This window comes from Trichechus manatus, unplaced genomic scaffold (genome assembly GCF_000243295.1).
Source record: "Trichechus manatus latirostris isolate Lorelei unplaced genomic scaffold, TriManLat1.0 scaffold00067, whole genome shotgun sequence".
Lineage (NCBI taxonomy): Eukaryota > Metazoa > Chordata > Mammalia > Sirenia > Trichechidae > Trichechus > Trichechus manatus.
The window spans coordinates 4,431,518-4,458,757 of record NW_004444003.1 but is presented as its reverse complement, the minus strand read 5'-3'; the positions used below and the strand labels follow the sequence as shown (position 1 = coordinate 4,458,757).

Here is a 27,240-nt window from a genome sequence, read left to right as displayed (position 1 = left end):
GCAGCCCCTCAGGAAGAAGCAAAGATGGCGCACGGAGCGAGGTACTCAAGCGAAAGGAGTGGGAGGTGGCAAGAGGCAACGAAGAAATCAAAAGAAGTGGAAAAACACAACACCAGCAGCCAACAAATGGCACTCAGAGAGCCGCCCTTTCGGGTGTGTGGAATCCAAGCAGCGGGTGTTTCCTGGTCAAGAGATTGAGGCCATGGGAGGCAGAGGATGCCGAGTCGGGGTGAAGAAGGGTGGGGGGTGGGAAAGAGTATATCACAAATTACTGGTTATTTTGTCTCCCGCTGGACTCTCCATGAGGTTGCTTTCTCGTACCCCTGTTTGCTGGTCTCCGATGGGAGTCCAAGATGGAGGATCTGCGCTGCATTAGCTGGTAGGGGACCTCTGCATGAATCTCTCCTCGCTCTCCGCTCTCTGTCAGTTTTCTCACTCCATTTGGTGCTTGGCTGAGTTCTTTATCTCTTCATTTGATGATTTGGGGTTTCAGGATTGTTGTATTCTCTGTTCGGCTTAGTTTTTCGGATCTTTGCTGTGTTGGGATGGCGTGGTGCTTCTGCCTAGAGCGCCATTTTTTCTCTCCTTTTGTGATGTTTTTGAGCAAAATGAAATATTTTTTTATTGAGCCTTGTTGAGTGATGATTCATCATCATCTTGCAAAATTTTGTTTGGGGCACACACCAACAACCACACTCTTAATTATTGGTTACTACTCAAAAACAGGAAGGAACATTTTCTTCTGGTCCATCTTTCTGTTTCCGAGCAGAACTGCACCATAGTTCTGTATATGGTGGCAAATTGTTATGTTATTAAGGCTGGTAGGGAAGGAGTCATTCCAGCTTCCTTCAATAACTTGGTTGCAATTTTGCATGAGAATCCATCACAGAACTCTTTGGTCTAGTTCTAGCTTAACTCACCTAAAATAGTTTAAACAAGGTTCATCTTGTTCTTTTCTAAAATGGAGAACAGAACAGTTAGTCAACATTCTCAACATATTTTTGTTTTTCCACACAGTTAGAAGAATACTTTTAATTCATAGGATCACCACAGTTTTAGAGCTTGGTATGGGACTGGAGATTATGGTATGTTGGAAACCAGTGGCTCCATCCAGCACAGTGTTCGGATGAGGACCTTCATTGCTCAAGGCCACCCAGCCTGTTGGTGGCAATCACAGAAGTAGGACCTGAATGCAGGTATCCTGAATATCTCTGCCATAAGATAGATATGAGGGAGACCCAAGCCCTTAATTTAAACCTTCAGATTCTCAGGTTTTCGTATGTAAAATAAGCATGTCGGACTAAATGATCTCCATGATTTTTTCTGGTTCTGACATTGTGTTTCTACAAATGTGGGACTTAACAGTAATCCTTTAAGTATGTAAATACCTATGTCTCAAGAATATTGACCATGTGTTGTGTTTTTTTTTTTTTTCCCATCTCTGCTCAGAACAGACACAGACAAGAAGAAATTGGATTAAATCAATTGATGTAACACATTTCTCTTCTCCTCCAAAGCCTAAGTAATCTTGATTCCTTTCATCTTTCCTCATGGGTTCTCTTTTCCCAACCCTTTAATCTTCACCTTTCTATGTGGTAGTTTTCTCCCCACAGGGCTTGATTTTTATTTGTTTTTCACTTGGTTAAATATCATATTTTGATACACGACTGTAACCATTACATCATTGTTCTCATTCTCTCAGACTGCTGGTGTTGAAACAGAACTTTATATAACTGATAAATTGTCACACAGGGCACAGATGAGAAGGTGGCGGAGGGCCCAGATAAGAATCTTCTCTTTTCTTCTTTCTCAGCAGTGACAACCCACATCGTGTGTTTCATCACACTGTGTGCTCTGACTAGACTGCATTTGTTAGAGAGAACAGGGCCCGCTAAGTGAGGAGACTTTTAGGGCCTGCTCCTTTTACTGGCTTTGACATAGTGAATGTGGACAGGGAACAAAATGCTCATTATTAGAAAGTGGGCAAAGTAAGCACAGCCCTACCTTTGAAGATCCCCCTCTCCACATGTACAGTCCTACTAAATCCTTCTACAGTACACTACAGTATTTAAAGTACTTTTCATCCTTCTAGAATCTCATAGCAGCTCGGCTCTAAATACTTGATGTTGGGATGCAATTTCACACTTTCAGGACTGGTACCCTTTTGTTGTGGTAAACAGGAAGTAGAGCAGCATTGTGCCGCTGGCTCTTTTTTCTTTTTTTTCTTTGTAATGATTCGAAAAGCGTTCCCTGGGTAGCACAAATGGTTAAGCACTCCACTACTAGCCGAAAGGGTTGGCGGTTTGAACTCAACCAGAGGCGCCTCAGAAGACAGGCCTGGTGATCTGCTTCTAAAAGGTCACAGCCTTGAAAACCCTATGGAGCCCTTCTACTCTGCACACATGGGGCCACCGTGAGTTGGAATTGACTCCATGGCAACTAACAACAACACCACGATTAAAAAAACAAAAAATATTGGAATGACTATGAAAGTGTTGTAAATTTTGAAATGTGGCTTTTTGTCAGATTTCAAAAGACTGTAATGGCTTAAGTATCCCATTGCTGTCACAAGCTCCTTAGGGTGGAAGGCTGAAACTGGAGACATTCTGTAAGGAACACATAGGAGAGTTATTTGTTGCCACATCACTCTGAAATCTTACACAGAACATTTTCTTTTCTCCATCCCACTGAATTCCAGGTCTCTCCCACATTTTGAAACACCAGCTGCCCTCCTACTTTCCACTCCCTTCCTATTCTGTAGCCTCACTCCTCCACCCACCAGCCACATTTTGGCTTTGGTGGCATTTGAACAGAAATCCCAGCTCAGGTTAGGATTGTAATTATAAACCAGTGTGGTGCTTTAGTAGGGACTTGTCATGTCCGTGGTGAAATCCGAAGGGCTGCTAGGAAAGTCAGAGTGAACTACTCTTTAATAATACATTTTTAGCAAATTACAACTCGAAGTGAAGTCCTGTAGTAAGGATAAGAACAAGAGAAGGAATCTATACCAGCATAAAAGACCAGAGCTGTCCCAAGAGACTCCTCCTCTTTACTTCTGAGACCTGGGTTTGAAGACAAACCACAGACAAGGCATGAGTCTGTATTTCAGCTATACTATTTTTATTTGCCAGCAATCTGGATTGCAATACTTCAAACCTACCGGAAGCAAAACCTACTTTGAAAGCAAAATCTCCTCGAAGCAAAAACGAAAACTGTTTATCAAGGTGCTCACAGTGCCTCATTATCTAGCGTTTTCTTTTTTAATACCCCTGCTGCTGAAAAGTCTACAGCTGTCAGGAACAAGAGCTGACTAAGCACGTTCAATATCACCTGCTTGCTGTGATGCAGTTCTTACGGAGGCCAAATTCTCCACTGAAATGGATGTGTGAGGTTCTAGCAATACAAAAGCTGAACTTTATTGATCTTTAGAATTTTATTTCCCATCTCTGAAAAGGGCATTGCTGGAAAATATGACAAATGGGTAGAAATGGCATCTCTCTCTCCCACTGTTTAAAAGAAATCCTTCCTTCTACCTTTCTGTACATGCAGTATCCCTAGCTCTTTAATTTGTATCACGGTTTGATTTAGACTCCTCTTCACGCATCCACCAACAAGGGGAGTTGTGTTTCTTCTCATGTCTTTTGGAAGTTCCTCAAGAATAGGAACTCAAGTGTCTAACCCTGGACAGAAATACCTAATGATATTCTTTAAAATATAAGATACATCTCCTTCTCAACTGAGCAATATGAAAGTTGCTCACATTTTTTTTTTTCCAAAAGGAATAACTCTAGGACGTAGTGGTAGGTGCCCTTTAAGATGGGAAACTGAGACATAGAAAGAAAATGAATTCTCTGAGATCTACTGGCATAGAGCCCAGCCTATCATTCTGTCCTCTGATTCAGTGCTGGGCCTGAGATAACAGAGATGGTGGTGCCACTGTGTATGTGTTCAATCTAGTCATTTTTCAAGCACTCTCATTTAAGTCCCGTGCTTTCCCCACTAGACCACACTGCTTCTCTGTCAAGCCCCTTCCTGCAAAGACCCCGTTGCATTGTCTAACCTATCTGGCAGAGTCAGAGGTGACAAAAGATAGAACTTGAATCCAGTCATCCTGCTTCCCAGGATGCTCCAACCAGCTCACTTGCTGGTAAACAAGTGAAAACAGTCGAAATCAAACCGTAATGTGCCTGCTTCGCACCAGATAACTAAAGTATAATTTTCTATTCAGTCAACCATTTCATTTAATTCTACCTCACATTTAATTATAAAATGCTTCTTCTTACCTCTCCCACTCATTCTTTTTTTCTTTTTCATCATGGTAAATGTGTATATATACAACAAAACATTTTCCATTCCAACATTTTTTACAGGTGCAATTCATTGACATTAATTATGTTCATCAGGTTGTACAACCATCACCACTGTCCATTTTCAAATCTTTCCATCACCGTTAACAGAAGCCCATGCTTCCTAAGCAGTGACTCCCTCTTTCGTGTTTAGAACTATTACGTTATTCTTAGAATACAATGTAAACACAGATTGTTATACCACCCCTAGCTATAGCTGTTTCTTTTACCCTATCATTCCTGTTCTCCCAATTTTCAGCCTCTCCATCCTTTGACTAGTAGAGGAAATATGGATATGTACCATCGGTGTTTTCAGAGTTTTATTTAGAGTTCATTAAACTTGAAAATCAAAAACACCTCTCGCATCTTGCCATCACCTTGCCTGTCTTGGCCTTGTCATCTTCCTTATGAAGGAATCTGAGGCTGGTACCTGGTTCCATCTGTGGCTTGTGTTTACACTCAACACCCAGGAGAACAGGAGCACCATGAGGGCTGGAGCCAGGTCTGCCCTCCTCACCCCATAGTGCTGGTGCCTAAAATGGGACCCAACCCGTGGGAAGTACTTCACTAACTCTTTATTCATTGATTAAATAAAGGAAGAGATACCACCCAGCTTCCATTGGTTCTTAATCGTTGGATTTCATTTTGTGACATCCAGGGCTGCTCTTCTCCTCTCTGGCCGCTCCCTCCTGACTGTTCCTGCCTTTCTTCCACAGGAAGTGGTCATCACCGGAGTACTGAGAGGGCTGGCAGAACAACAGGTTAACAAATAGCTGTGAATATGAGCTTAGTAAGAGGGTGATCCCCCAGATTCCTCCACTGTCAGCAGAAACTGTACCTCAGCACATCCTTGAAAGCTCAGGAAACAGGAAGATTATTTTTCTGGTTTGTAAGAGCATGAAGATTGATTACTGCCACTTCCCACCCCAGTAAGACAGCTGGTCTCTTAGTTTTCAGTTACACTTGCTTAAGCCTTTTTCTTCTCCTGCCTTCTGGAAGGAAAATTGGCAGCTTAATTGTTTTAAAAACAAGATGAAACATTTCTGAAATTCTTTTTTTTTTTTTAATCTCTGGAATTCTTCCCTTTACCAGGAATACTTGTTCTCAATCAATAAAATATAGTTTGATTTAAAAAAGAAGTTTCACCTAAGTGCCCATCAGTGAATTAATGGATAAACAAGCTCTGGTACATACACACAACGGAATACTACACAACAATAAAGAATAATGATGAATTCGTGAAACATCTCACAACATGGATGAAATTTGAGGACATTATGCTGAGCAAAATAAGTCAGGCACAAAAGGACAAATATGAGACCACTATTATAAATAGTCAAGAAAAGGTTTATATACAGAAAGAAACATTTTTTGATGGTTACCAGGGATGGGAGGGAGGGAAACTCACTAACTAGCAAGTAGACACGTGTTAACTTTGGTAAAGGGAAAGACAGAACATAATATGGGAGAAGTCAGTACAACATGACCAAGGCAAGGGGAGACACTGAGAGGTACACAACGATAAAAGGCAACAGCAGTAAATACTATAACATACAATCCAGCAACAAGAGTAATAACAAACAGTAATTTATGAGTGGATACTTAGGTAGATATGTATGCTGAATAGTGTGAGAGGGCGTATGGGAGTACACCCACATGCATATATAGGTTTAGCTGTGAATACTTCTACATACATATTTGTATGTGCTGCATGTATACTCATATATAATAGAGCACAGAGGGGGCACAGTCATGGAAACAGCCTAGACATATCCAAACACCTCATGAGATTGAGTTACTGGGCTTAAAGGGTAAGTATCACAGTCTTGGAGGACATCCAGGTCAACTGGCATAACATAGTTTATAAAGAAAACGTTCTACATCCTGCTTTGATGAGTAGCGTCTAGGGTCTTAAAAGCTTGCAAGCAGCCATCTAAGATAACAACTATTGGTCTCTTTCTATCTGGAACAAAGGAGAGTGAAGTAAAACAAAGACTCAAGGAAACAATTAGTTGAAAGGACTAATGGACCACAGTAACCACAGCCTCCACCAGCCTGAGACCTGAAGAACTAGATGGTACCTGGCTACAACTACCGACTGCTCTGACCAGGATCGCAATAGAAGGTCCTGGTTAGAATAGGGGGAAAAAATATGTAGAACAAAATTCAAATTCATAAAAAGACCAGATTTACTTGTCTGAGACAGACTGGAGGAATCCCCAAGACTAGAGCCCTTAGACACCCTTCTAATTTGGAGCTGAAGCCATTCCCAGAGATCACCTTTCAGCCAAATAACAGACAGGCCTATAATAAACAATAACGCACATGAGGAAAGTGTTCCTTAGAACAATAATCTACATGAGACTAAAAGGACAACATATGCCCAAAAGCAAAGATGAGAAGGCAGGAAGGGGCAGGAAAACCAGACAAATGTAAATGAGGATCTCAGGGTGGTAATGAGGAGAGTACTGACACATTGCAGGGATTGCAACCAGTGTTGATGGAACAATTTGTGTATAAACTGTGGAATGGGAAACTAATTTGCTCTGTAAACCTTCACCTAAAGCACAATAATTTTTAAAAGTCTGCTTTGAGCATTATGCTCTTTTAAAAACTATCTACATGGGATCAAATTGACCACAGCAACTCAAAAGATTAGATAGGAACCTTAGGGGGCAATGAGTTTATGTTAATGGGGCAGGAACATCTCAGTTAAGGTGGGTGAGCATGGTTGCACAACTTGAATGTAATCAACATCATCGAATTGTACATGTAGAAACTGCTGAAGGTGTATGTTTTGCTGTGTATATTCTCAACAACAACAAAATAAATAAAATTAAAAAATATTAAAAAAAAAAAAGTTGTTTCCCACAAACTGTAATTTTCCTTAAGTGGGTTGGTAGTGAGTTCTCACAGTAGTAAATTTAATCTTTTTTTTTTTTTAATTGTGCTTTAGATGAAAGTTTACAGAGCACGTTAGTTTCTCATTAAACAATTAGTACACATATTTTGTGACTTTGGTTGCCAACCCTGCAATGTGCCAACGCTCTCACCTTTTTGACCTCAGCTTCCCCATTTCCAATTGTCCAGCTTTCCTGTCCCTTCCTGCCTTCCTGCCTTTGCTCTTGGGGTGGTGTGTCCATTCAGTCCCGTATACATGGCTGAACCATGTGTGCTGCTCTCTGTGCTATAGGCCTGTCTAATCCTTGGCCGAAGGGTGAACATCAGGAGTAATCCCAGTACTGAGTTAAAAGGGCCTACAGAAGCCATACTCTCAGGATTTCTGCAGCCTCTGTCAGACCAGTAAGTCTGATCTTTTTATGTGAGGTTTGAATTTTGTTCTGTATTTTTCTCCCTCTCTGTCCGGGACCCTCTATCGTGATCCCTGTCAGAGCAGTTGGTGGTGGTAGCTGGGCACCATCTAGTTGTGCTGGACTCCTTTGGACTAATGTTTCCTTTGTGTCTTTAGTTTTCTTCGTTCTTCCTTGCTCCAGACAGGGTGAGACCATTAGAAGTATCTTAGATGGCCACTCACAAGCTGTTAAGACCCTAGACACTACTCACCAAAGTAGGATGTAGAACATTTTCTTCACAAACTATGTTATGCCAATTGAGCTGGATATCCCCCGAGACCATGGTCCCCAGCCCTCAGCCGAGTCGCTCGGTCCCTCAGGGAGTTTGGATGTGTCTTTGAAGCTTCTATGACTTTGCCTTGGTTAAATTGTGCTGACTTCCCCAGTATTATGTACTGTCTTTCCCTTCACCAAAGTTACCATTTATCTATTGTCTAATTAGTGTTTTTCCCTCCCTCTCTGCCCTCCCTCATAAACTCTCAAAGATGATTTCTCTGTGTGTGTTACCCTTTTCGTGAGTTTTTATAACAGTGGTCTTATACAGTATTTGTCCTTTTGTGATTGTCTCATTTCACTCAGCATAATGCCCTCCAGATTCATCCATGTTGTGAGATGTTTCAAAGATTAATCATCATTGTTCTTTATCATTATGTAGTATTCCATTGTGTGTATTTACCATAGTTTGTTTATTGAAATTCTAAACCTACTGTTTTACTAAAGAGAATGAGTTAAGCCTGGGCCTCAGAAGGAGGACCACTGTGTCCATGGAGAGATCCATCGTAGCTCGGGACTCTATGCTGAAGCAGCATGGTTTACATGGAGATTAACTTTTATTTACTTGTATAAACTAAATAAGGCTTCAGAATACTCTTTCTGTTGGTAGTGGCAAAGAAAACGGAATTAATAACACCCAAGATCTGATCAGGGAGGAGGTTCTGAGAGATCATTTAACAGAAATTTTTCTGCACATTAGCCCAAAACCTAGTAATTCGAAAATCCCTTTGAGAAAAAGTTTTGAAAGGAGAACTACATGAATGACAAACACATACGCTGCAGAGAATTTGAGATAATTCTTCCTTTTTTATCTTCAACATTTACATCAGAAATCATTTGCTTATGGAAAGGTATTTAGCAATAGGTTTTGCTTTGACCTAATATGGATACTTTCCAGTCTACCAGTTGCTTGTGTCCCAAAATTCATTTGTCTCCTTCTCCCTTTTTATTCTTTTTCTCTCTACACTTCCTCACCAAAAACATTTAAGACAGCTAAGTTTATTTGAACCCAGTTGTACAGCAGAATTTGGAAAAATAATTTCTCATAGAAACAATGGAATGCATGGCGACTAGTTTGGGTTCAACTGAATAAATATTTGTTGACCAACCTGAATGTGCAAAACCCTGAAAATACGAAGACTATTGTGCATGTAGTCTGATATTTGATGATGTGATTGACACAGCAGTGAAAGGATGTATAAGGTATGGTAGAGGTGCACAGGAGGCTAATGTGTTATAGGATTTTGGTGAGTGACCTGGGAACTCAACTGTGATGCCCAACACATGTCATCCAGATAGAGCTGTCCCCACTCCAGCCCCACTTTCTATACCTCAAAAAGGCTGACTTTGGCCAAGCCTAAGGGACAATCAGAAAGGAGCCCTGGTGGCATAGTGATTAAAGGTCTCAGCTGCTAACTGAACGATCAACTGTTCAAACCCACCAGCTGCTCTGCGGGAGAAGGATGTGGCAGCCTGCTCCCATAAAGATTCCCATTGCCATTTAGTCGATCCCAACTCACAACGACCCAATAGGACTGAGTAGAACTGCCCCATAGGGTTTCCGAGGAGCGGCTGGTCAATTTAAACTGCCAACCTTTTGGTTAGCAGCCAAGCTCTTAACCACTGTGCCACCAGCGCTCCCCCATAAAGACTGGAAACCCTATGGTACAGTTCAACTCTGTCCTGTAGGGTCGCTATAAATCAGAATCAACTCAACAGCAACAGGTTTGATTTTTTGGTTAAGGGACAATCAGAAGGTTGGACCTGCTTCCTATCTTGCATATGTCCTTTCCATCACCTCCATGAGTGTGGTTCTCTCTGTTGCCACCTACAGCCCCCAGGAACTATCTATCATCCATTTGAGGAATGTATGTGTCCTTCTCCACTTGAGTCACTTTCCCCTGTCATGGCCTCTTCGGGAGAATAGGTCTTTTCCTGCTCTGCCTGGGGACTGATGGCATCACAAACAAGCCGCAGGGCCTTTTAATGACTGCTGTCTTTGCAGTAACTCCAGCTAGGTTCTTTTGATTCAAAGCCTCCGTCTATTAGAAGGTGCCAGAGTGGCAAGGAGTCATTGCCAGTTGCTCCCACTACACGTGAATTCTACTCTGTACAATTAGAAGAGAATATTATTTCTCATTGATTGAAGTTCTTTGGCAATCTCAAGGCATGATTAGGGGAGAGATGGACCTGTGGTGGCATGGCTCAGAGAACCCTCATCACTTTCCCAGGCTCCAGATGGACATTGCTCTATCCTACCGTGGCCTGGAAGCTCATTTGTCTTTTGAAAGTTTGTAAATTGGATGCTATGATTTTCAGAGTTGCAGAAGACTTCTTGATGAGTGGTATAAGACGGATAACATAATATTTGGGAGTTCGGCTGTTTCTCCGTGTGACTCCACTGCCACCACCAGTTGCCGTTGGGTTGATTCCAACTCATGGTGACCCTGTGTGTGTCAGAGTAGAACTGGGCTCTATAAGGTTTTCAGTGGCTGATTTTTCAGAAGTAGATTGCCAGGCCTTTCTTCTGGGGTGCCTCTGGGTAAATTCAAACCTCCAACCTTTCAGTTAGCGGTCGAGTGCAATAACCCTTTGCAGCACTCAGGGATTCCCTCAGTGAGAATTGTTGTTGTTAGTCGTCTTCAAGTCAGTTCCAACTCATGGCAACCCCACATATGCAGAGCAGAACTTCTCCATAGGGTTTACAAGGCTGCGACCTTTTGACTACTCATCACCAGGCCTGTCTTCCAAGGTGCCTCTAGGTGGGTTCAAACTGCCAACCTTTTGGTTAATAGTTGAGTGCTTAACTGTTCGCGCCACCCAGGGGCTCCTTTGATGTCAATGTTGTTGTTGTTGTTAGTTGCCATCAAGTCTGTTCTGTTCCAACTGATGGCGACCCCACGTGCGAATAAAACCCAAAAACCAAACCCGTTGCTGGCAATTCTATAGGACAGGGTGGAACTGCCCCATAGGGTTTCCAAGGAGTAGCTGGTGGATTTGAACTGCCAACCTTTGGGTTAGGAGCCAAGCTCCTAACCACTGTACCACCAGGGCTCTCTGTATGCCTAGCGGCCTCTAAAAAGATTAGAGTGAGAAGTGGACTCTCCCAGCCCTGCATACCGTGCCACAGTTGAAAGGAATGGAGAAAATGGGAGGGTGTTGGTTATACAGGGCCAGGTGAATTCAACAGGTTGTTGAAATGGGGCCAACTGTAGAACACAAAAGGAGGAGATCAAGAGAACAAATATCCCAGCTGATCTCCTGGGTTCATCATGATTTCATCCCCACACCAAATTGTCAGGAGGGTTTTGAATATTGCCTGCGAATTTTTTTTTTTTTTCAGGAATTACTGTGACATAAAATGTAGCTATTTGACAGTGATGGAGGTACTTTTTCAAACTATGTCCTAAAGAATCACATCAAAAGTGAAATTAGAATGTAGGCTATTAGTGCATGTGCCATTATAAATTATAAAGGATATTTTAAGTTGGTGAAACTATTATTTCAAAATCATGTTGCTTTTTTTTTTTTTTTCAATTGTTCCATTATACTTCTACCTTCACTTTCTGCATTTGTTTCCAAATGCTTGACTATTAGCCAAAAGGTTGGCAGTTCGAACCCACCTAGAGGCGCCTTGGAAGACAGACCTGTCAATGTGCATTCAAAAGGTCACAGCCTTTTGAATTAATTCCAAGTGTAATTTAGAACCTCACTGGAAAGCAAACAGTTCAACTGCCTCCATTCGGTTACAAAATATTTGTGTTGTTGTTGTTGTTATTACTCAGATAAAAACAACCCAAAAAAAAACAAGAAATGTTTAGTACAAGTATGTAATTGTCCACCTGCAATATTCCTACCTCAGGGGCAGATTAACCAGTAAACCCAGTATGTACCAGCTTGCATTGTGCAAGGTACACATGGGCTTCATTGTACTCACTTGCTAATCTGTGGAGAGCAATTTCTCATGGGTTTCACCACATCTTTGATGTGATGGGGAACAGGTGAAATTGTGCACTGCGGATTGGTGGGAAGACACAGTCAGGCCCGTGCATACCTTGCTTATTGGGTAATCCAGCCCCGCTGTTACTGACTTGTTAATAATTTAGAATTTTACCCTTAATATCCATGTTACTAGATCCAGACCAGGAACCTTTTTTTTTTTTTAAACTATACACTTGTTGTTATCAACTTTATCATTTGAACAAAATCTCATTTTAAAAATTATATAAATGTAGTCTGTGGTTTCAAGAATTTAAACGTCTCAAGTATCATCCAAGTTTCACATTGCATAAAAAAAATCAACCACTTACTTTTCAAGTCTATGCAGTGCCTTGTGCAATTCCTCAAGAGGATGGCAAATTCACCAGATTAAAGGTGAAATGTGTGATGTACAAGTGTCTGTGGGTGCGCAATTTCTAGAGAGAAACTGTATTCTTTATTTTCTCGTTCTCTAAACAATGGATGGTGGCCAGTACGTTTCTCTGTCATCAGATGATGAAGATGGGAGGAGGATGAAGATGTTGTTCTTGTAAAGAATCCTTCTTCCCATGGTCCACAGTGCTAGGACTGTGAGGATGGAGAGCTCAAGAGTTATTATTATTAATTCTTCCTCAGAATAATAACGAGCTTTCGAGTGTTGTGGTCTCTTATTCCCAATGTAAAGATAATGGCTTTTTTTTTTTTTTTCCGCCACCACCCATCTGTCAGTATGTCATACTGTGGTGACTTGCATGTTGCAATGATGCTGGAAGCTATGCCACCATTATTTCAAATACCACCAGAGTCACCCATTGTGGACAGGTTTCAGTGGAGCTTCCAGACTAAGAGACTGGAAAGAAAGGCCTGGTGATCTAGTTCTCAAAATTAGCCAGTGAAAACCCTATGGATCACAACAGAGCATTATCCGATAAGTGCTAGAAGCGGAGCCTCCTAGGTTAGAAGGCACTCAAAAATACACAGTGACTGCAACAGTGATCGTGAAGATGGTGCAGGACTGGGCGACATTTTGTTCTGTTGTACGTGGGGTCACCATGAGTCAGAGCCGACTCAATGTCAGCTAACAACAACAATAACAAAGACTGTGGCTCAGGGGATCGGCCCAGTCTTTGTTCATAAACTATGGAAGCAGCTTATAGGAGGTGCCCGAAGCTTCCTTCTCTATGCTCCTTCCCCGTAGGTCTGTCTCATTTGGCACCTGCTGGGTGACATGAGTTCATGCTGTGATCTTGCCCTGAGCTCCCAGTGCCTCTGTGCCATTTGACAGCTGGTTGTGTGGTGTGGCTGGATCAGGTTGGGCTAGCCGTCTGAGGAGTGCCACAGCACTCTTTGACAAGGAACCAAGGCCCTTTACCTCAGCAGCTTGGCTTTGTGCTCATGACATGCTGCCGTCAGCTGGGCTGGGAGGGAAGACTGGGTCAGGCATTGTTCTATGAACTTTCTCTGCCTCTTTCTGACTTTCCATCAGGCCACAGGGATGGCCCTTGAGACTTGGAAATATGCTCCTTGCTAATGCAGTCACCTCATACCATCTTTGTCTGTGTGGCCGCTCAGGCGGGAACGTTGGCTCGGGGAGCACATACCTCTTAAATCAGGAAGACATTTACTGTGGTAAATGACTCCCTTTTGTCAGTTGCCGTAATAGAAGAGCCTCAGAAATAATGCTCTTAGCAGTTATGGGGAAAGGAAGTATCAGTGCAGCCAGCTCACAGTTATCCAAGGGCTCCTTCTCCACTTTGTGAGGTCCCTAGCTTTACGGTTGTTTCTCCTTTTGCAACCTGCATTGAGGGTGAACACAGCAAAGGAACGATGTACACATTTATTTTGCTCTTGTTAAAAAAAAAAAAAAGTCTGATAAGAAGTTTAGGGGAATTGGAGACTGAAACCTGAAAGGAGATTTGAGGATTATCTGTGAGTTGTATCTCTCACTATCATAACCAGCGACAATCAACAATAGTTTATACCTTTCCTATTCTTGCTCAGGAAGATATTTATCTTCAACAGAATGAAGGATAGGATTTCTCTGGTACTTTTTCTGCAAAGGAACTTTTCTTATAAACTGAAGAAATGCTCACCTTGACAAACAGTATATTCTAGTGGAAGAAGCAGGGACAAGGACAGATCGGCCTGGGCTCAAATCCCGACTCTTCCATATCTACGTGTGTGACACTGGACAACTCACTCACTTAACTCTGAGGCTCATTTTCCTTATCTGTAAGGTGCAGATGGAGTCCCTGGGTGGTGCAACAGTTAACATGCTTAGTTGCTAACCAGAGTTGGAGGTTTGAGTCCACCCAGAGACACCTTGGAAGAAAGGCCTGGCAGTCTACTTCAAAAAAATCAGCCATTGAAAACCCTATGGAGTACAGTTCTACGCTGACACACACGTGGTCCCCATGAGTGGAAATCGGCTCAATGGCAACTGATATAAGGTGTAGATAATGACAATCGCCGAAGTTTCTAATTGTCAGGATCACATTAGAAAATGTTTATGAACAACTGTCAGAAGACCCAGTTCATGGCAGGCTCTTAATATGAGTTAGGTCCCTTTTGAGAGGAAGCTGGTGTAGAGGCAGCCTACCAGGCCCAAAGCCTAGCCCTGCCGCTTTCCAGCTGGATAAACTTGGGCAAGTTACTTGACCTCTCAGTTACCTTCATTTCCTCACTTGTAACTTAGGGATGATGATGAGGATAATAATAACACTTCTCCCCAACCCCAGGATCATTGGGGTAAGTGAGTAAATGCACCCAAAGCTCTTAGAATACACAATACAGCATATAAGCTACAGCTATTTTTTAAAAGGGTATTTCCTCTACCTTTTTAATTTCTCTGGAAAGTCTATTTTAAAGATACCTGAATGAGATTTAATGTGTTTTCTTGTACTTATTTACTCTTTGCACAAATATGGGGGGCTGTAGCCACAAGGCCAGGAAAAGAGAGAGCGAGAATAGTACAAAATAAGCCCAATCTCCCCTCCCCCAGGATGGATGACCTGAAGAATAATGGTTTAGAAAAAAGAAAATGAGACTAAATAACACCTTTCCTGTTCCACAGAGAAGAAAATGAAATGACAATTCTGACAAATAACTTACCCCAAACCTTAGAGAATGAACTAAGAGTGGGCCTAATGCAAAATTCCCAAAGACCAAATTTTAGCTCCAACCTCTACTGGATTGTAAGCTTCATGAAGGCAGACTGAGGAACAACTAGTATCCCACAGCATCTAGCACCCAGCACACCACAGCACCTAGGACCCAGCACTCCTCAGCATCTAACAAGGCCTTACACACAGGCTGGAAATGATTCTTTGAGTTGAATTGAGAGAAAGCCACATACCCCAGACCCTAAGCTGAATATTATCTTTCTCTGCCTCAGTCTGGTATGAGCTGTGGGCACAGCGCCCACGTATAATAGACACCTATTAAGTATTTGTTGATTGACTGATCGATAATTTCCAGTCACACACACACTGTCCTCATTTTTTTCTAGTTAAAAAAGCTGACAAATAAAGCGGATCTTATCTCTCAAGTTTTAGACTCACAGAATGTTCTGTTCTAGTAGCACACGGAAAAAAAGAAGAAGCTAAAAGTTATCTTGTGTCATAGGCATTTAAACTGTCAAGTTTGTGTCTTCCCTTTATCATTTCACAGCTCCTGAGGTCCTCGCCCAGAAACCTTACAGCAAAGCTGTTGACTGCTGGTCCATCGGGGTGATTGCCTACATCTTGTAAGTATTGCTTTGCCATCTTGGTTTGGAATACAGACTGCTATGGACATATTAGGATGTCTCTGACAGAACTCATAATAAGAAAAAAATGTAATGAGAATAGAAACTTAGCCTTTGGATTCCTCAAGTCCCTATCCATATAGCGGAAATACAGTCATAGGCAATGGGCAACTTTCAGTTGTTGGCGGATGATCAATTTTGTTTTCTGTTGTTATGGTTTTTTGTTTGATTGTTTTTTTTGCTTAAATCCACTATAAGGTTGTTTTTAAATCATAATATCTTTTAACAATTACATTTTCAAATGCTTATTATGGAGCATATTTTTAAAATGAGGTTAGGCCAACTAGTTTATCTAATTGATAGGAAATGAATTTCCCCTCCGTATCATCCCCAAGGAAGGAGATGTTTTCTGGCAGGCAGAGCCCCTACACACAATGAAACCCTAGGGGGTTGTGATCAGAGAAAGGCTAACAGTATGTGGCATCCAGCTCTCCTCAGGGAAAGCTGGAAACATCCCCTCTGAACTGACTTTGTCTCATTATCTGGGAAGCAAACAGTCTTTCTACAGCACACGTTCAGCTGGGCAGCTTTTGTAGTTTAGGGTGGATTTAGAGGACAGCTCCCGTAGATTCTTGCCATTATCACAGGAGAATTTTATCCATTATAATGTACTTGGCCTGTAGGGCTCCCACCTACAGAAATAGGTAAAGGCCAGATTCATCTGAGCTGTAAAACTAAGATATTACCTTTATATTTTGCTTTCACTTCCAAAGCACATTGACCACCTTCTGCAATAGTTCATTCTTTCTTTGTTTTTGGGTTTTTTTTTTTTTTTTTTGGTGGGGGGCAGGGTTACAGGCCCTTTTGAGAACTGAATGAAATCTGTGGACCCACTCCCCAGATAAAGTCACACACACAATTTAGGGGGTGTTCCTGGGTAAGCAGATACCCCTGTGTTATTTATCCTGCTTCCCTAAATCCTCAAGTAAAATTCTTATCAGAGGTCCTGTGTTGCCCAGCTTGACAGTGAAAAGGCTTAAAGAAATGAACGCTAGGCCAGTCCCCTTCCTGCAAAGGACTGTATCTGCTATAGACTAGAGAACTCTTCTCTGAGTTGGGCAAAAAATGGTCTTTTATCTGGCCTCTGCTTGTTTTTCCTTTACATCTTCTCTGATTCTTTTTTATTTTATTGTGATAAAATAGATATTTTTAAAAGTGTGCCATTTTAACCATGTTTAAGTATACAGTTCAGTGACATTTATTCCATTTACCACATTGTGTACCATCACCACTATCCTCTTCTAATGTTTTTCAATCACCCTTAACAGAAACTCAGTATCCCTTAAGTAATAACTCCCATTTCCTCCTCCCCCCGGCCCCTGGTAACCACCAACAAATTTTTATCTCAGTGCATTTGCCTATTTAAAATATTTCATATAAGCAGGATCATACAATATTTGTCTTTTTGTGTTTGACTTATTTGACTCACAGGAGCCCTGGTGGCACAGTGGTTAAGCACTTGGCTGCTAACAGAAAAGTCGGTGGTTCAAACCCACCAGCTACTCCACGGGAGAAAGATGTAGCAGTCTGCTTCTGGAACAATTATAACTTTGGGAATCCTATGGGACAGTTCTACTCTATCCTATAGGGGCGCTATGAATTGGAATCAACTCATCGGCAACGGGTGTGGGTGGTGTGTATTTCACTGTTTTCAAGGTTCAACGATGTTGTACATGTATACGAACTTCATTTCTCTTCATAGTTCAATAATATTACATTGTATGGATATACCACATTTTGTTTATCCATTCATCATTTGTTCTGATTCTTGAGCCACCGTTTTGATGTGCGCTAATGTCTATAGATTCCTGTTGAGTTTGCGTATGTAATTATTTCCCTGAAGTCTTGGCATTGGTGTAGGATATCACTGTGGCTATTCAAAGGTGTTCCTTAGAGTTCTGCGGCCTGGGTTGGTGTGGATGGCACTAGACTGGCACCCAGTTGGACTAGTGTTAGAAGTTAGAACTCATGGCTCTCAGTCTCAGACTGTTGCTACTTGCCACTGATCCACTGTGCCTGGTCTCCCAGTCCCATCCATCGTCTGAAGACTTATGAGCCAGGCCGCTGAGCAGGCTGTGGCCAACAGGCAGCACATCGGGGAAGCTGGTTACCCACAAAGATTTGCACAGAGCTCGTCATTGCTTATATCAACTGTAATGGAAAAGCGGTTCATCTCTGCAGCTTTTTGGAGAGCAGCACTATTATTTTCATTTGATAAACCAGTCACGCTGAGATGTCAGACTGCAGCAAAAGTGACTGTGATAGGCCATGGCACCAAATTTTTCTCCTCTCTGCATGCCATGTAAACATTCCTCATTGTCACACTTGATGACTTAGCTCTCTTTTGATCTCTGTACTCATTTTCATGTTATCCATCATTTGGAAGGGGAAATATTTTTTCCTATCAAGGGTACTCATTTTTTAAACACAGCTGATAGGTCCTTGTTCTGCCAGGAATCTTCCTTTGGGTTTAGGACTTGCGCAAAACAGCTTTGCCTGCATAGCTTAAGCTACTGGGCAGGATCGAGGACAGGGTGTGCTAGACACCCCGTGTGCATGTTGGTGTCCATTCTTATGAGGTTGGCTCAGCCAAGACAGCACAAGCTCCACAGAAATCAATTTCCCCACTCAAAATGAGAATCAGCATCTCATTGATCAAACTCAATTTTGTGCTAATATGTAGTCTGCCTTTCTTCTCACAACTTTAAGGAGATTATTCAGTGATGTTATGTTCAGAAATATAAAATGCTATGGAGAAACTCAGTGAATTTTTGCTAATATAAACTGGGAGAGAAAGTAAGGAGATTCCCACCCCCAAACTGAAGCAGGCAGATCAAAGGCATTAGAGCAGGCTGGGCTAGGATGGACTTGACTGTAGACAAAGAGGACACTTACTCATGCTGGGACCTCTGACCTCTCTGCCTAGAAGAAACTCTAGGCAAAATACTTATGGTAAATTTCCTTAATTTTTTTACTGGCCCTCTGCATTGTTCAGTTTTTTAAATTAAAACCATTGCCATTGAGTCGATTCCGACTCATAGCAACACTATAAGACAGAGTAGAACTGCCCCATAGAGTTTCCAAGGAGCAGCTGGTGGATTTGAACTGCTGACTTTTTGGTTAGCAGCCATAACTCTTAACCACTGTGCCACCAGGGCTCTGTTTTTTAAATTAGGTCACAAATAACTGTTGATTTTCCGGTGTGTACAGCCTACTTAGCTTTGTAGCAGGGGAACTATGAATGCCTAATCTGCGTGCTGTATCCATTATCTGAGACAAAGGGTGATCCCCGCCGCTTTGAATCATTGACAGCTGTCCCAGGGAGAAAACATTAAACTAAGTTTCAGTAGAAGAGAGTGAAGTGTAATTATTGTGTGCCAGTGAAATAACCATGCCTGGGGTATTGTAACGGCTGTTACTACTATGAGTATGAGAAGTGCTAACATTCGTAAGAATGAGTAACTAGTGTTGCCAGCAAGCAGCAATGATTTGTTTTTATATTCATTTGCCAGGTAGGACACGTTGCCTGGGTCAGGTCCCCGTGGGCTCAGGGTCTGGACCTTGGCTTTAGAAGGTTAGAAACTAAATTAGATCTGTCTATTCATATTGCTGTGTCCTAGGTAGTCCAAACAGTTAACACATTCAGCTGCTAACCAAAAGGCTGGAAGTTCAAGTCCACCCAGAGGCACCATGGAAGAAAGGCCTGGCAATCTACTTCCAAAAAATCAGCCATTGAAAACACTATGGAGCACAGTTCTACTTTGACACACATGGGGCTGCCATGAGTTGTAGTTGACTCAACAGCAACTTTTTTTTTGTTTTTCATTTTTCATATTGCTCAGATGATCCTGGTGAATTGATTCCCACTAACCAGACTCAAAAGAGACTTAAAAAAAAAAAAAAAAACCTGGAGTGCCAATTTACTAAGTCATAATGAGATTTGTGCCCCACAAGGTAATCGGATATGGATGTCAGCAAACTAGCGTGCTCTCTCTCTATAGGAAACGCACCGTGAGGAACCAAATTAAAACCAGGTTTCTTTATGAACAAGGAATCTGAGCAGTGGAGTTGGATGGCCTCAGATACTTTCTCAAAGCCTATATTAGTCTCCAGGTCACCCTTCTCTACGAAAGGGGTATTTCTGTCAAGAAATAGGAATAGCTGTTCTATTCCTATTGGCTAGTCAGAATGGCCACATGCTGACCAGTCCTTATACCCCCTCCTTTCTCCACCTTGAAGACAGCCATCACCTGGCTTTTTTCCTTTAGCATTCTAGCACCATCATTTTTATGTCAGCAGACACTGATGATTTGTTACAATCCCCAAGTTTACTGATATTATATCATTGACTGCATTTGAGTCTAGCTGCTTTCTAAGGATTTTCGGAAAGGCGCCACAATCTCCCATCCACAGTAGAGAGTGAGTGGATCCTGTGGATGGTAGAATGTCATTTGTGAGTTGTGAGTCCCTGTAGCTTCAGTCTCAGACACAAGTACTGCTTGGCCCGATTGCAGCTTTGTTCCTGGGCTCGTGACCCTCTCTGCACTGCTTCCGGAGTTGCCTATGACAGTTGATTCACCTCTAACGCCTTAGGAAATAAACCATTGCCATTGAGTTGATTCCGACTCACAGTAACCCTATAGGGCAGAGTAGAACGGCCCCATAGGGTTTCCAAGGTTGCAAGTTTTATGGAGGCAGATTGCCACAACTTTCTCCCATAGAACAGCTGTTGGGTTCAAGCTACTGACAGAAGGGCTCCTTCCTTAGGAAATAGCAAAACATTAAATATTTTCTTGTTTCAAAGAGTGGATGCAGGGTGGTGGGGGAAAGTCTACAAGCAATGAGATTAAGATACAGAAATACTACATTTTAGACTGTGATGGGAGTAGTTTCCTGCCAGTGAGCTCGAGCAGGTGGAATCCACCAGTATCTATGCCATAGTATTTGCAAAGGTCTTTGGGCAGAAAATGCATGGTGGAGGGAGAAGCTGGGGAGACTGTGTCATAGGCATCACTTTCACTGTGAATTATGCGGCTCCAGGCCAAATGGAAAACATTTTGCTTCCTCTGTGCTCTTATTTCCATCTCAGCATCGTCTCCTGGAAGCTGTCATTTAAGTAGCAGCTAAATGCTACGCAGATATTTAGCCTGGAAAGTGGAAGACGTGGGGTTGACATTCATTCATTTACCTAACATTTATTGACCCCAGTATGCATCGGGCCATACGATGGGAATACAGAGAGGGTTTCATTACCACCCCTGCTTCGGAGGCACTCACTGTCTGCTGGAGGAGACAGACACGTAAACAGATACTTTACAATGGAGCATTACCAGCTGTCAGCTGTGAGGGAGGCTCTGGGGGAGCTCCCGGGGCAGAGCCATGAATTCTGCTGGGGGCTTTGAGGAACGCTTCATGATAGGGGTTACAGTGATCAGGGTTTGGCAGGACGGGTAGGAATCTGCCAGGAGAAAGCCGGTTCAGGGTACAAAAACAGTTCTGTCTTCAAACATCTGCAGGGCCACCGTAGGGGCGAGGGAGACCTGCTCTGTGCTGCTCTGAGGACATCAGGGTGGTGGGACATCATAGGATAGACCATGGCTTGCATCAGGAAGAATTCTCTATTGCAGCTGCTCCCCACGAACAGACTGCTCCGTGTTAATGTGAGCTTCCTGTCACTGTCAGAGACGTGATAGAAATGGCTAGAAATTTCTAGATCAGACCAAGTGACTCTCAAGCTTCCTTCCACCGATTTCATTCTGTGATTTTATTATCTTCTACTCTAAGTAAGCCAAAGGAGCCATGGTGGCACAAGGGTTAAAGTGCTCATCTGCTAACTGAAAGGTCGGCGGTTTGAACCCACCAGCAGCTAGCTCCCCAAGAGGAAAGACCTGATGATCTGCCCCCGTAAAGATGACAGCCTAGGAGTCCCTGTGGGACAGTTCTACTGTGTCATATAGGGTCACTATGAGTTGGGATGGACTCTGCACCGCACAACTCTAAGCCAACTTGAAAGAGGAAAGGGGCCTAAGTTTTTCTGTGCTGTAGTGATGGGTGTAGGAAGAGTATTCACTTCAACAGCCTCTCCACCACCCTAGGGTTTTGGGGTTTGAGCTTACCCGTGGTGGGTGCCAGCGAAGGATGTGCCTCCATTCAGTTCTTCCCTGGGACAGACTTTCAGAAGCAAGATTGATGGTTTATCCCTCAAGACCCAAATATCTAAATATATGATATGCTTACTGTGTATGAGAAAAAACGTACCATTCAACTTAAAACATAATTGTAAACATACAGCTTGAAAGATTTGATCCAACATTTAATTTTTGATATCTAAATGTGGGGATGGGGAAAATATAATCTCTGGATTATCAGGATTTTTAATTCACCTAGCACCATACTAGGTCCCTAGGTGGTACAAAGGGTTTGTGCTCAGCTGCTAACCTAAAGGTTGGTGGTTTGAACCCACCCATAGTACCGCAGAAGAAAAGGCATGGTGATCTGCTTCCGTTAAGATTACAGCCAAGAAAACAGTATGGAGCAGTTCTACTCTCTAACACATGAGGTCACCATGGGTCAGAATCGACTTAATGGCAGCTAACAACATCAACAGCAGCAGCAGCAGCACCATACTAAGCAAATTAAAGAATCAAAAGAGGCCCTTATGTTTTTGAATATATGCTATCTGGGATGAACAGCACAGTATGGAGGTAGGAGGGAAGCAGTGCAGCCTAGAGCAAAAAGAAGAAATCCATGCACAGACAGGGAGGTGGCCAGCTCACCAGGAGGTGGTACAACAGCAAGAATCATAAATTCAGACACTTGGCTCGGAGCAGGGTTTGTGACTAAGAGGATGGAGGCTGGAGTGGGAAAGATTCCACCTCACACCCAGCAAATCAGGAAACCCTTCGTGAAAGCGGTGAGAGGACCCAAAAGACAGATCAGAAGCCCGTGACTCACCAGATAACATGGGCACTGTGACTAGACAGCACCTGAGCCCACTCTCTGGCTTCTGATCTCCTTGCTGTGTTCTCAGGACTTGCTTTCTAGTCAGTCTCGGAGTGCATTGTGGGAGAGTAAACCAAGGCCAGAGGGACAAGTGAAGTGTGTGATGAAAGACAAGGCCAATGGGATGGAGGCACTGAGGACTTTCCCACATGTGGTTATGAGTCTATACAGGTTCGTAACTGCTTACTGATCAGAACAGAAAGAGTGAGAGAGAGAAAGGAAGGAAGGGAGCTGGGGGGCAGGGAGGGAGGAAGGGGAAACAAAACAACTAACAACCAGGAAAGCAAAGTCTAGATGCAAAAATCTGATTGGAATCCATCAACATATGAGTGGATAAACAATATATGGTATATCCATACAATGGAATATTATTCAGTCGTAAAGAAGAATACTGCTATGATATGGATGAACCTTGAAAACATTTGCTTGAGTGAAAAAGCCAGACACAAAAGGACAAATACTGTATGAACCCACTTACATGAACTATCTAGAATATGCAAATGAATGGAGACAGGTTTATTAGTGGTTAACAGGGGCTGGTGGAATGGAGGGCTGTTGCTTATGGGGTACTGAGTTTCTGTTATAGGTGATAAAAAACATTCGGAAATTGCATAGAAATGATAGTGGTACAACATGTGAATGTAATTAATGTCACTGACTTGTACACTGAAAAATGGTTAAAATGGCAAACTCTTTTAGTATATATATTTAACCACAATTTAAAAAAAAAATCTAATTGGAAATACTCCAGGGTTTCTGAACCATCAGTTAGTACTTGGTGTTAATCACTTCCAGACTGGATGTCTGCATCCCTCAGTGCTTTAGTGTGAAATTCATTACTCATGAGAACTAGTTTTAGCTGCTGACAGTTGAGCTGTTTTTTTCCTAACACAACATTCCTGGCTGTTGGAAGCTCTCCTCACTCATCCTCTCTCTGTCCGTTATGTACTCAATTCCAGTGTTAGCACAAGCAAGCTGAGATTACAGTGGTTTTGTGCAAACTTTCACATGTGGTTCACCCTACGTGAGAGGCTGGTTCCTGTATGCCTGTCCCCCACACTTCCTCACTGCACATCCATTTGGCTAAATACCAGCATGAAAATGTTACATACTTGGAAGTGGGATTATGGCATACAACACAAATTAGAGCTTTGAATGATTTTGTTGTCGTCTAGTCTAAACCTTTACTATGTGTAGACATTTTTTAAAAATTTATATTATTTTCGTTGCTGTTGTTGAGAATATACACAGCAAAAGATACACTAATTCAGCAATTTCTACATGTGAAATTTAGTGACACTGATTACATTCTTCAAGTTGTGCGGCCATTCTCACCCTCGTTTTCTGAGTTGTTCTTCCCCCATGTCTTAGTTATCTAGTGCTGCTGTAACAGAAATACCACAGGCAGATGGCTTTAACAAACCGGTATTTATTCTCTCACAGTCCGGTAGGCTAGAAATGCAAATTCAGGGTGTCAGCCCCAGAGGAAGGCTTTCTTTCTCTGTCGAGAGAGGTCCTTGTCATCAATCTTCCCCTGGTCTAGGAGCTTCTCAGTGCAGGGACCCCAGGTCCAAAGGATGTGCTGTGTTCCTGGCACTACTTTCTTGGTGGTATGAGGTACCTCTGTCTCCCCGCTTGCTTTGGTCTTCAGTAGTTCAAGAGATTGACTCAAGATACAGTCTAATCTTGTAGATTGAGTCCTGCCTCATTAACATAACTGCCTCCAGTCCTGCCTCATCAGTATCATAGAGGCAGGATTTACAATACATAGGAAAATCACATCAGATGACAAAGTGGTGGACAATCACACAATACTGGAAATCATGGCCTAGGGTAGTTGGCATACATTTTTGGAGGACACAACTCAATCCACAGCACCCCATTAACATAAACTCACTGCCCCCTAAGTTTTCTACCTAATCTTTCAAGTTGCTGTTGTCGGTTTGATTCCGTATAGATAGATCTTAAGCACAATGCTCAAAGCAAACATTCTTTACTAGTTAAGCTAAACTATTGTTTGGTTTTAAGAAGACTTCAGAAGATAATTTTGGTTTAAGGTTTAAAGATTTTCTTAGGGCAATAGTTCTAGGTGTTCATCTAGCCTCCATGGCTCCAGAAAATATGGATTCTGTAAGAATTTTAAATTCTGTTCTGCATTTTCCTCCTTTTGATCATGATTCTTCTATAGAATCTTTGATCAAAATGTAGTAGTAGCTGGGCACCATCCACTTTTTCTGGTCTCATGGCAAAAGTGGCAGTTGTTCATGGAGGCAATTAGTCACACATTCCATTTCCTCCTCCTTTTCCTGATTTTCCTTCTTCCTCTGTTGCTCCAGATGAAAAGAGACCACTTGGATGGCCACTTTCAAGAGTTTTTAAAGCTATTTTACTCAAAATGGATTATGCTGCTAAGTTCTCAGGCTTGGAGAAGTGTTTCACTCTTGGTCTCCACTTCCCAAGCCCCTCCTAGTCTCCAATCTTTGACTCCAGTCATGCATACACTAAGGAATGTGTTTCCTTTTGCCTCTCCAGTATTCCCTTTCCTTTTTCCCCTAAACCATTCTCTCATCTGTTTACTCTTTCCTCAGCTTTCAAGGCATTATTCAGCTCTCAGGGAATGGTGTAGGGAATTTATCCGTTGCAGTTTCATAAGACAGCATAGTGCTGGGATCTGTGAGCACGTGGTTTTAGCAGGTGACCCATTATTTCCCCTACCTGAGCTCTTCTAAGTTTGCAAGGAGAAAACTCTGTAGTGCACAGAATCAAATATATAGTTACCAAAATAACTGGATTACATTTTTTAATGATTCAGGTCTCATTGGTCATTTAATTCTATAAACTCAAGTATTCTGCTGAAATCTGTTTTGCTCACTGAGTTGGCCTTAAAAACAAGTACAAAAGACTTATCAGCTTAAAAAGCTTTGCTTTATTTTATTATTTGAAAAAGTCTATTATATTATCGTGAGTAAGATGAATAAAAGTCAGATTCCTTAGTACAGGTCTTGGACATTCATTCTGTAAACAGTTGTTGAATACCTAACAAATGCCAAGAGAGAAAGACAAAGGGCGTTGTCCACTGGTTGTTGGCTATCGGACAAACTCTAGTTACCAAAAAAGGAAGCCCAGATTTGATTGATTTTGCTAGCATTTTCAAAGACCCATTGGGCCTGAGTTTGCCTTATGTAGCTTACCTAGTCTGCAGTATATCAGGAGGTTTGTGGCACCCTGGTCTAGTTGAGGAGCCCTTGTGGTACAGCGGTTAAGAACTACAGTAACTATGGCTGCTAACCAAAAGGTCAGCAGTTCGAATCCACCAGACACTCCTTGGAACCCCTACGGGGCAATTCTACTCTGTCCTATAGGGTGGCTCCGTATGAGTCGGAATTGACTGAATGGCAACAGGTTTAGCTGGTGGGTTTTTCTTTTTTTTTTTTTTTTTTGTCTAGTTGAGGTCCCTGGGTGGCACAAGCAGTTTACAATTGCCTATTAACCTAAAGGTTGGCGGTGCAAACCCACCCAACAGTGCCACGGAAGAAAGGCCTGGCGATCTGTTTCCGTAAAGATTACAGCCAAGAAAACCCTATGGAGCACAGTTCTACTCTGTAACACATGGGGTCGCCATGAGGCAGAACTGACTCAAAATCAGCAGGTTTGGTTTGGCTTTGGTCTAAGTGAATTAAAATTATTTCTTGACAAATAGGCCTTTAAGCAAATGTTCTCGGAAAGCTTGTGCTATTCCTAGAATTGAGGGATCCTTGACTAAATTCTTGGGAATATTGGTACAGAAAGGTCAAAGTTTAAAACCAGGTCTCTAGTATATTCTGTCATCATATTCATAACATAGTGCACAAATAATCACCAGAGGCAGCATCTCTCTCCCTCCCTTCTACAGCAGCTTGGAAGTTTAGGTCAGGATACGTGTCTTCAGTGGATGGTTCTGAGACTTTGCACAAAATTAGAAACCATGTGGCTTCATTTTCACATTCAGAGCTGCAGGACATTGAAATGAGTCCCTTGGGGCTCATTTCCTCCTCCCTCCCCTCACTTTTATCCTTCCTGATGCTGAGCAGCCGCCTTCCCATTTCAGAATGTTTCAGCTGAAGGTAGTTGAGAAGGATTAGACCAAGTTGGTGAGATAGAAAAAAAAAGAGGGAGATTAGGGCATGGGAGCTGGCATTTACTGGTTGCTTTATACCAGGCACTTTCATACATTTTATTCATATTATGTGTATAATATATATATGTGTGTGTGTGTGTGTGTGTGTATACATATATATGTATAGTTACTGCCAATTTAACTCTGACTGTGCCCCATAGGGTTTCAATGGCTGATTTTTCAGAAGTGGATCATCAGGCCTTTCTTCTGAGACACCTGTGGGTAGACTCAAACCTCCAACCTTTTGGTTAACAGCGGAATGTGTTAACCTTTTGCACCACCTGGGGAGGGGTGTGTGTGTGTGTGTGTGTGTGTGTGTGTGTGTGT

The 27,240-nt window shown here is 42.3% G+C and overlaps 1 protein-coding gene across 1 annotated transcript in view; it reads left to right on the top strand.

The window, feature by feature from the left end:
- CAMK1D (calcium/calmodulin dependent protein kinase ID) overlaps window positions 1-27,240 on the top strand; it is a 550,843-nt gene that overhangs the window by 493,982 nt on the left and 29,621 nt on the right. Inside the window, exon 6 of the mRNA XM_004379682.2 lies at window positions 15,620-15,695. Within this exon, the coding sequence (XP_004379739.1) occupies window positions 15,620-15,695 (76 nt within the window). The remainder of the gene's footprint in view (window positions 1-15,619; window positions 15,696-27,240) is intronic.